General features: G+C 42.1%; 1 protein-coding gene across 1 annotated transcript; it reads right to left on the bottom strand.

Moving 5' to 3' along the window:
• Nucleotides 1-1,735: 1,735 nt before the first annotated feature.
• Nucleotides 1,736-10,168, bottom strand: BLZF1 (basic leucine zipper nuclear factor 1). Its single transcript, XM_086622327.1, has 7 exons — nt 10,067-10,168; nt 8,394-8,450; nt 6,822-7,261; nt 5,920-6,119; nt 4,156-4,284; nt 3,339-3,555; nt 1,736-2,467 (listed from the first exon to the last, which is right to left on the bottom strand). The coding sequence occupies exons 2-7, from the start codon at nt 8,410-8,412 to the stop codon at nt 2,282-2,284; spliced, it is 1,191 nt and encodes a 396-aa protein (XP_086478453.1). The 5' UTR covers nt 8,413-8,450; nt 10,067-10,168; the 3' UTR covers nt 1,736-2,281.
• Nucleotides 10,169-10,387: the final 219 nt, after the last annotated feature.

Here is a 10,387-nt window from a genome sequence, read left to right on the forward strand (position 1 = left end):
TTTGAGAGCAGCCCTGAGGAAAAGGACTTGGGAGTGCTGGTGGATGAGAAGCTCACCATGAGCTGGCAATGTGCACTGGCAGCCCAGAAAGCAAATCGTACCCTGGGCTGTTATCAAAAGAAGTGTGGCCAGCAGGTCGAGGGAAGTGATTCTGCCCCTCTACTCAGCTCTTGTGAGACCCCACCTGGAATACTGCATTCAGCTCTGGAGTCCCCAACACAAGAAGGACATGGAGCTGCTGGTGCGGGTCCAGAGGAGGGCCACAAAGATGATCCAAGGGCTGGAGCACCTCTGCTATGAAGACAGGCTGAGAGAGTTGGGGCTGTTCAGCCTGGAGAAGAGAAGGCTCCGGAGTGATCTTATAGCAGCCTTCCAATACCTAAAGGAAAGCTGGAGAGGGACTTTTTACAAGGGCATGTAGTGATAGGACAAGGGGCAATGGATTCAAACTGAAAGATGGCAGATTTTGATTAGATACAAGGAAGAAATTTTTTACATTGAGGGTGGTGAGGCACTGGAACAGGTTGCCCAGAGAAGTTGTGGATGCCTCATCCCTGGAAGTGTTCAAGGCCAGGTTGGATGAGGCTTTGAGCAACCTGGTGTAGTAGAGGGTGTCCCTGCCCATGGCAGGGGAGTTGGAACTAGATGATCTTTAAGGTCCCTTCCAACCCTAACCATTCTATGATTCAAAGTGTTTTCTGGAAGCACTGTAACAGACAGAAGCATAGTACATGCAAAGCAAATTTGCCGGTAGTATTCTTCTCTTACCATTAGTTATAGGCATGTTGAGAGAGTACTGGTGTCTGACTGGAGGGTGCCACATTGCAGCTTTCACCAGCACAGATAAAGGGCAGGGATGTGAAATGAATGTTTCTCATCAGCATGTGAAATTTGAGTAATAGGTGCCTTCCTCCTTCCTGCACCTTTCCCTGACGCCAAGAAATACTTCTTGTATCTGGCAAGTAAACACAGGGAAAGTTTCAACGTCCGGAGTATCTCCCTAGTTGTACTAAGCTACAGAAGATGTTCTTGGTTCATTACCTCGGACCAGTAAAGTGAAGGGTTTTACAGTTCAATGTCATACAGTTCTTTTTATGCTGCAGAGAAAACAAGGTCAGGAATACAGCTATATTAAACCCAAAATTGCAACTTGAAAGCACGCAAAGAAAGTTTATTGTAGTTTTCTTCATGGAAACCAAAGTGTGGCCAACAGCAGCAAGAACTCATAACTTACATGTTCCAATCATGGTCTGAGATTCAAAGGAAAACTGGGTAAAAACAACCATTTCAAACTCTTTCCCCAAACTAGACAGCTACATATGATAAATTTGGGAGTGAAACTAAGGAATTAAAATGCATATTTGCATCCTCCTACCTTTCCTCTTTACATCTGCAGCTTAAATAGGCTTCTTTGGATCTAGCAGATTATCTGCTAAAATTTCTTTTAACCTACATCAAGATTATAAAACCATACAAGTAAAAAAATATATTTTTTTTTTACCAGTACCTCTGCAAATGTAGTGCTTATCTTCAGCTTCCCATAACACCCAGGAAGACCTTGGTCAAGGATTCAGTTCTAATGCTAGGTCAAGTTTCAACACTATGTACTAAAGGAGGTATATCAGTCTGTCCTCACTGGGGATCAGCTATGCAACAGCTTCACTCTAGAAGCTGAAATAGATGGAAAATCCATTATTTTAGCTTTATGGAAACAAAAAGAATTTGTTTTGTTTTCCAGAATCCATTTAAAACCAGTTACTTTTTATATACTCTAGCTAGAGTTCATTCAAGCTCTTTCCCTTTCTTGCCAGGAGGGCTGCAACACTGCATAGGCTCTTTCTTTCAGAACTTAGAGCTATGAAGAATTGTTGCACATATTCCTTTTTATTATTGACCTATCAGCACTTCGTTTACTTTGGTATAGCTACACTTTTGTCTCCCTCTAAAAGGAAATTTATGGAGATTTGCTAATAAGACAGTAAACCTTAAATAGTCAAGGGCATCTCTATGCTCTACAAATTGGACCAGCATAACATTTTTGGTCTTGCCTTTGTAGAAGAAAACAAGTAGCTTTCCACACTGAAAAAGAGTAGAAATATTCCCAGAGGCCAAGGAAATCCTGTCAGTCCCTAACTTCAAGAGGCAGAGAAGCAGAAAGTGCGTATCTTCCAATGTTAAACTCACCCATTATGGAAAGAAATAGGAAAAAGGGAAGCCTGCTGAACATCAACTAGTGTAATTCTTCAGAAAGAGTGCACGTACAGTTGCATTGGTTGTGTTTTTAAAGGGCTATCAGCTCTCCTCGACAGTGATTGCAACAATTGAAAGTTACATCTTCGTATCTTGTATATGGGTGAAACCTTCCAATACTCTTTTTTGTGGAAAGGAAGGAAGATGGAGAAGTCTCAGAAAAAGAAACTTCTGTTGATGTTTCTGTACGTGCAGCTGGATCCAGTACACGTAGCACCTAAGGATGGAAAAGTTGAGAATGAAAATGTATCTACTAAGTTTAATGGAGTCTGTCTTTCTCTAACAGCTAGGAAGGACTTCCGCTCAAAAGCAAGGTTTTTTTCAAGTTGAAAACTAAATATCCATCTATCCAGACCCTCAACGTAAAGACATTAAGTACTGTTTATAAATTAGTAATGTCCATCAGAAATCCAAGGTATGATCTTATTGAGAATAAAAAAAAATCTAATCTTTTTAGCAGAGTTGAGCAAAACCAGGCAACACAGATAATTAGGCACTGTGAGCCTCCTGCTGCTCAGCGCAATGCAACTGCTTCCAGACTAAACTGTTCATCTAGTTTGCTATTTAAACATCAAGCTTCCTGCAGTGAAACTTTATCTTGAAAGATAATCATACAGCTTCTCTCTGTGTTTCCACCCACTTTCAACAAAACCAATTTTCAGGACAACAGAAACTACTGAAGTGTTATGACTTATTCCTACTCAAACTAGGTTTCTTCTCCCACTCAGTTTTTAAAGTCAATTAAGTATTTTCAGTTGGCTTCCTCCTGACACACTAAACAAATTTTAACCCAGTTATTTGTCCTGCTAGAGACAGAGAAGGAAACATATGTATCATCCTATTGTTTATGTTGTTCTGCTTATTCTTCCAGGTTGTTGTTTGTTTTGTGTAGGTTTTGTTTTGTTTTGTTTGAGAGGTTAGGTTTTTTTTTTTTTCTTTTTTTAAATGAAACAGCTCTATTCAGCATGTTTCCCCTGCATATAGTTTTTAAAAAAGGCATGATACTAAGTAGTTAACACAAAGCAAGGCATTTCTTTCTGGAAAGAAGACTCTGTGCTGACAGATTGAGATGTATGAAGAGTTCTTACCATTTCAGCCATTTTCTCAGCAGGGGTATTGCAAAACTCCACCGCTGTTGTCTTTTTTGGACTGTTAGTGCCAACATTTCCAAGAAGATGTGAGCTTACAGCTTTGGCTAGCTTACAATTCACAGCTGCTAGTTCTGTTGTAGTGTAAGGTTGGGCACTAGGGTAGTATGTCTGTTGTCTCCCCCATTGAAGAGAAACCATCAGCTCCTCCAGCAGCCTATGCAGAAAGGAAAAAAAGCACTATTAGTGGTTTTTGTACTCTAGACTATCAGCACACAGCATACTTAGAGGAATCGTCCCTTCCCAAGACTTACTGCACAAGCTAAATGTTAACTAAAAAAAATGGGGAAAAAAAAACAGCAACTGTTTAAAAACAAGGAGGCAAACAGGCTATTCTCTAAGGCAAGGGCTCACCAACACAGTATTTTAATACTGGTAAAACTTACTTGACATCTGGCAGGATAAGCACTAAAACATCAATGCGGGTAGAATTAGTATGTTTTGGAAGGAGACAGAGGAGACTTGAAGACAAGACAGTAAGTGATTAAATAGAGAAAGCCTGAGGATATGAGGGATGTCAGTTCTACAGTATATTACTCCTAAGACCTCACACTTCCAGGGAATGAAGGAAGAACTAATGCTGCTTTGGCTCTTTCAGCTCTGAGACTGAAAAGTGACCGTACTATCCATCAGCATAATTGATTTTTGTTGAATATCACTGGAACAGGAGAAAGTTATTTGATTCTGCTCTGGCCTAGAATAAACTGGCAGAAATTAAACGCTTGCACAGAGGTAGTCTGGATCAGAAGAATCATACTTCTGTGTATCAATCATCTCTTGACGGAACTGGTCACGTTCATTCAGCAAGTCCTGGATTGCACTTTGTGCATCCCTGGTTTGACGCTGAAGAATTGCTCTGGTGTTAGTCAGCTCATCAGCCATAACCCTGCAAAAGAAACCTTCAATCAGTAGCGTAAGTGAGCAGTTTGAAAGTTGCCTTGATTCTACTGCAGACCATAAATTGTCAGCTGAAACTAAATATTAAGCTGCTGTTCTCACCCTGCCTCCCCTACGCAGGGCCTGTATCAACCTTATTACGAAGGACGTGTATGAAGAGGAATTTCTGTTCAACTAGAGCCAACACAAGTGCAAGATTGTGTTTTGGCTTGCTGAGTTTATACAATCTGACCTCACTTAATACAAATCTAGTAACAGATTTTACAACACCTTGGGTAAGTGAACATGATAGGCGAGGACCCTGAGAGAGAGCGAGCTAAATACATTTTGTTTTACTAACACCGTTCTCACAAGCCTGCTGTAATCACGTATTTTCATATTCATCTCTAAAGACAACAGCTATGGCTACAGATCCCGTTGACCTTTGCCTTTCTTAGGAGCAATAACTTCATGTTTTGTGTGCCAGATATGAGCTTTTAAGAGCTACAAATGAGACAACTGTTGTCATATTACGCTGTGCCATGAGACTTGGCACAAGCCCCTCGAGCAGGTATTTCAAATACCTGAGTTACTGTAAATGCAAAAAGCAGAATTACATTTAACCAACAACCAGTTAGCAATCCCAGATCTCAGCGAACCAGAATGTTACAATAGCAAAAGGGGTTACTCTAAGCATACAGACACACTATTGTTCCTAGAAGGGACTTGCACCCCTGGTCTCAGAACTCCTGGTAATTAGCACTAAAGGAACGACCTAAATTAGGATAGTAACACTTGCCTAGCCAGGACTATCAGAAGTATTTACATTCACTCAATATGCAGAAACTTCTTAAGACTAGTAGATTAAAGGGAGGACACTGTATTCTATTACCATTTCCTCTGAGCACTAAGACCTTTTTGTAATATGCATTTAGCATCATAATTAAAATTTAGTTACATCCAAGATAAAAATCCTAGAATACTATTTAAAGATCTGTCAAGACAACTATACATAGCAAGTTAAAAGTCTAATCCACTGTCAAATGAGATTCTGGCATTCAGACCAGCTTAAGTTTTGCTCCTGACTTTTGCTACCCACTATTCTATGGTTACAGATGTAACAGTAGGGTTCTGAGCAGTGACAGGATCGGTGTTTAATGAAAGGTGGCCCTACTCTTTCTTCTGTACTGAGCTGTCCTTCCCAGTCACTGTAAGCTGAGTTCTTAACCAAATCAACTTCTTCACAAACTGGTGATCATATCATACTGGGGGATGGGGACAAAAAATCGAGCTAATCGCCTTCAAGACAAGTCAAGACAGCCGTCTTGGAAGACATTTTTAAACCCTAAACTGCACACAGTCTATCAGCATCAAGAACTTCTCTTGCTATGTTGACAAGAATGGTAGTTGAGATTTTAGGAGGTTTAGGACCCACTGTGTTACCTTTGAAAAGCAGAACTATTCAGATTTACAAGGAGCTTACTTTCTTTACCACTTCTGTACCCTCAGATTTCACGGTAGGTGTTGGTACAGCTGTTGTGGCTGTCCCCTGCATATACAAGCACGTTGCCAGGTATTGCAATGGGCATATGGAATAAAAGACTGAAGGAGAATGCTGTTACAACAGCTCTGTAAGAGGGAATACCTGCTTGCTAGGAATTTGCTTCGCCACACATCACACTGTATAGACATGCGCTCTAATTGTTCAGACAACTGAGACATATTCCGTCCCAGGACTTCATTTTCTAGGATGAGCTGATTTTTCTCACGAGCCATCCGTTCAAAGTGATACTGCAGATCATCCCCAACAGACGCAACAAGTAATTTCTTCAGCTCCCGATTCACCTAGGATTAGACCAGACTGTCTTGTAATTATCAATACAGAACAAAACACCTCCCTCCTACTTCCAGAAAGCGGAGCAAGTTATTGCAAATTGCCAACAATAAATTGCCTTTCTCTTTCCACAAAGGGAAGCATCCAATGCAGAGTGTATTAAGCCTCACAATCCACTACAGTAAGCACAAGCATTTGAGACTAATGCACTTTTAACACATTCTTTAAATGTGTTTAAATTCTAACAGAGGCCAAAAAGGAAGAATGAAAGTCTGCTACAAGAAACAAATAAGTTTCAGTAGCATTCAAGTCCTGAATCAGTAAGATAAAGGATTAGAGAAGATATTCACAGGTTATATGATGTAGAAATTACATGTAGTAGAAATTTTTATGGCGTAACATTTTAAACTTAGTGGTCCAGTTGAAGAGCAAAATCTTTTCTCATTAAAGATACATTTCCCCGCATCCCTCCAACGTGTTTCTCTTGGCTTCAAGCCTTTCATATTTTTTATCTGTTGTCAGAGAAGCAGCACTAGAGTTCTTAGATGTACTTCTGCTCTGTATCTCAGCTGATAAGTTCCAAACCAGAAACTATTTGTTTCAAGGCTAGAGTGTCCTAACAGTTCTCTTTGGTTGCATTCACAAACTGTCTACATAAACCACAGCAGCTCAGTTGTGAGAGAGAGGAAAAAAAAAAAAAAAAAAATTCTTACCTCTGTCTGTACACGCAGCTGATTAGAGAGACCTTCTTTATCCTGTAACAATCGCTTTTCTGAATTCTTTAGCTTTTCAATTGCATTTTTCAGCTCTATCTGTTCTTTCTTGGGATCTACAGGTCCATCTGACTGATGGAACGTGTCTCCTTTATGTCCCACTGATTTAGCTACCTTAGCATTTTTAGTTGGAACAACATGAGTGATAGCTGCTTTGGGGACTAATATACGAACAGCTTCAATCTCCACTGATTTATCAGCATGTATTTTCCCCAGCTGCAGAACTCCAGGACTCAGGGAAGAGACTGTCTTTTTATGTGGGCTGTGGTGGATGTGATGGTTCGTAGTGCTGGCTCCAGTGATTCCTTCCACCGATTCAGCTGTCTGCTCTGTTTCCATGCCATCTCCAGATCCTCGGATGGGTGATGAGGCATCATCGACTAAAATTTGGAAATAGCAGAGAGAAAGTTTACCACCTTTCACTTTGTTATAGTCTCATTATAACTCTCCACTTAGCTTCTGTACTTCAAAGTTGCAGATTTTAATTGCACACCACACGTGCAAAATAGCCCTTCACAGCAGAAATCATCAAGCACAAGTTAGAAAAGTCCTTAGTCAAGTGTGTGTTGCTCATTAATACTAATAGTACAAGACACAAACATTGATTTCAGTTGCATTAATCTTGATTTCCTGCTGCCATACAGGATTAAATGCAGACACAAAAAAGAGCTAGTACGGAGAAAATTCCTGACAATATTACTCAGAGGTTGAGAGCAAAATCAGGTTTTGGGAGCTGACAGAATCAGAGCAGCCTCATTTTAAAAGCAAGAATTAAATGAAAAGCAGCTATTAGCTACATACTTACCAACATCTTAAGAAGTTTTGCAGACTTTTAAGTACTATCTACCATGTCTTCTAGTTGTCCAAGTGAAGGTTTAAGAAAAGCCAACACGGCAGTTCTGCTTCATTTCTAATCAACAGACCCCATATTCCCAGTAATGCTGCTTTCTGCTCTGAATTGCCCAATATGCATAACATATAGTGAAATTCATTTTATGTAAGTTCAGTAAGTTTCCAGCTGAACGAAACAGTATTGCAGTAGTTTCCTCACAATGGGTGAAAGCAAGAAAATTTCTTAGAGCATAGCTAGACATACTGCTTTTTTCTTCATACTGTGGAAAGTAATGTGTCCTCTATCCAAATAACGAATTTCAGAAGTGCTGTAGTAGCATTCTTATATCGGATGTAGGATATATATTGCTTATATAAGCAACCCACTTTCGAGTCGGCTGAATCAGGACCAACAGCTTCTAACTACTAGAGGAGGACTGACAAACAGATGACAAACTTGTTTTTCAATACAAAGCTGGATTAGAAAACCACATTGAATTGGCTGTTCCACCCAGGCAGCTCTGGTTTTCACCGCAATAATGAAGTCACATAACTACTTCCTAATAGCTACATAAAAGGAATAAGTTTAAATGAATGAAGTCTGGCATACAGTGTAACTCTGGCTTTTAGGATTCAAGTACTTTTAATCCAGTCTGCTTAGATATCATGTAAGTCACCTACCTTTTTCCAAAGACGACATTTTCTCTTTAGTGGTCAGCTCTTCCTAATTACATAAGTCTGAGGAGGAAAGGAGAGAAGGGGAAAAAAAAAAAAAGGAAATCTTTAGCACGGTAACAGTGACAGTTAATCTTGGATTACCCTATTTTCTAGTACAACCTCTAAACTCCAGTTCAGTAGCACACTAACCAAAAACAACCAAAATAAAGGAGAAAACCCCAAAGTGATAAAAACCACACGAGGACCCAAAGAGTTAAAAGGAGAAGGCCTGTGAGACTTCTGGCACTTGTTTCTTCTTTTGCTAAAAACTGGACTTCAACTCCTACCTCTTGCTCCTCATCCAGTTCCAGTTTCCATTCCTCAAATCTCTCTTTCTGGTCTCCCTCCTTTTTTCAGTGAGCCTCACCTTATTTTAAAACTCCGTAACGCTCCCAGAGTACAACTGCATGATCGTGCAGAGATTATCCAAGATCATCATAGAACCATGAGAAAGGTAGATTCCACTGTGCTCACAGCAGACCAAGAGGTCAGGAGGAAACAATGGCAACTGCACAGTTGCATAATTGCTTTAGTCCTGCTTGCTAATGTAACTTTTTGATAGAGCCAATTCACCAGCCAAAGCAGGACTCAGGGCCCTGAGCAGCTGTACACACTTAGTTTAAGCCAACAGTAAAACTTTACCCTCAGTTTGGCCCAAACTGCCATCCTCGCCATTCTACCCCTTATCCACCAGCACTATCGACCATCACCTCCTTTATCGACAAGTCCACCCACTTGCCTCCCTTTTCCAGGGTCTGCCACTATCCACATTAGTTTGAGATCAGTATATCCCTGGGTTTGGGTGTTTTTTCCCTTCAGTTCTCCCTGTTATTCGAGGGAGATCTCCCAAAGTCCTTGCTTCCTTTCATTATACCACTAACAGAAAAGGCTTAGCTACAAGTTCTTTGACTTTCACTGCTAACAGCTCTCTGCCCTGAAAAGATAATAGTAGCAGTGAGCACACTACTGCCAGATTTCTAGACTGGTGATGTGTTTCATAGAAGGCAGGTTTATCTTTTGTGATGACTGGAAGACAAAAGAAACATCTTTCCTTCCTTGAGCTTTCACAAACTATAGATATGGGAACATCTCACTATCTGCTGCTTTTACAGCTGGAGCTACGTTGTTGCTCGCTTAACACCACAATGTTAATCACCACTACTGTTCACTCATTTTTGCTTTAGGATCTCCACTCATCTGATGAGAATGAGGAGGATGAAAACATAGCTGCTCAGAAAGAAGCAAGAATACTAAATAAAAGGCTGATTATGAGCATCAGGTCTTATTCACTTAATCTGAGACCACCTGCTGATGATGTTGCTCCTTCAGTGTCCATGTTATAACACTGTTCTTACTGTCCTGTGACTCGAAAGTCTCGGTGTCAGCCTCCACATCCTGCTTCTTTTATTACGTTCCTACGGGCAACAGCCCTTCACCGGCTGAATCGTTAACCACCGCATCTCTCCGCGAACACCGTGCCCCGCAGAACTCCCCACGCGACACACAACGCAAGGAAACCCTGTAACCACGCGGCCGAGTCACGACCCGCCAGGGCCTCGGAAAGCCGCCGCCACCGACCCACACCCGGCCGCCCGCCCCGCCTCGGCTGCCGGCGGCGAGGCAGTGCCCCCTCTCACCTCAGCCCCGCAGCTTTCCGGTGAGCGGGAGCTGGACGTTACCCGCCGCTCTGGAAAAGAGGTTCCTCAGCCCACGGCGGTGCCGGCTAACACGGACCGAGTCCTCCCCCTCCCGCCTCGGCGCCGCAGGGGGTCGGCCCCGGCCGCTTTCCGGCTTCGGCCCTGCTGCCGCCAAGCCGGCCGCAAGCGCCGGCCAGCCCCGAGAGAGCGGGCAGAGGGTCGCCCCGCGGGAGGCGCCCGGAGAAGCCACCGCCGCGCTCAGCAGCCGTGTCGCAACACAGCCGCCACCTCCGCCCGCTTCCGCTTCCTGCGGCCCCCGCG

The sequence above is a fragment of the Tauraco erythrolophus genome, chromosome 1 (genome assembly GCF_009769465.1).
Source record: "Tauraco erythrolophus isolate bTauEry1 chromosome 1, bTauEry1.pri, whole genome shotgun sequence".
NCBI lineage: Eukaryota > Metazoa > Chordata > Aves > Musophagiformes > Musophagidae > Tauraco > Tauraco erythrolophus.

Bases quoted from the DNA above. Each gene is read 5' to 3' on its own strand.
- BLZF1 (XM_086622327.1), bottom strand. The intron at 4,285-5,919 runs GTATTCCCTCTT...TTTCTTTTGCAG, and splicing joins AGCAAATTCCTAGCAAGCAG to GGTTATGGCTGATGAGCTGA. The intron at 3,556-4,155 runs GTATGATTCTTC...CTTTCTGCATAG, and splicing joins GAGATGATTGATACACAGAA to GCTGCTGGAGGAGCTGATGG.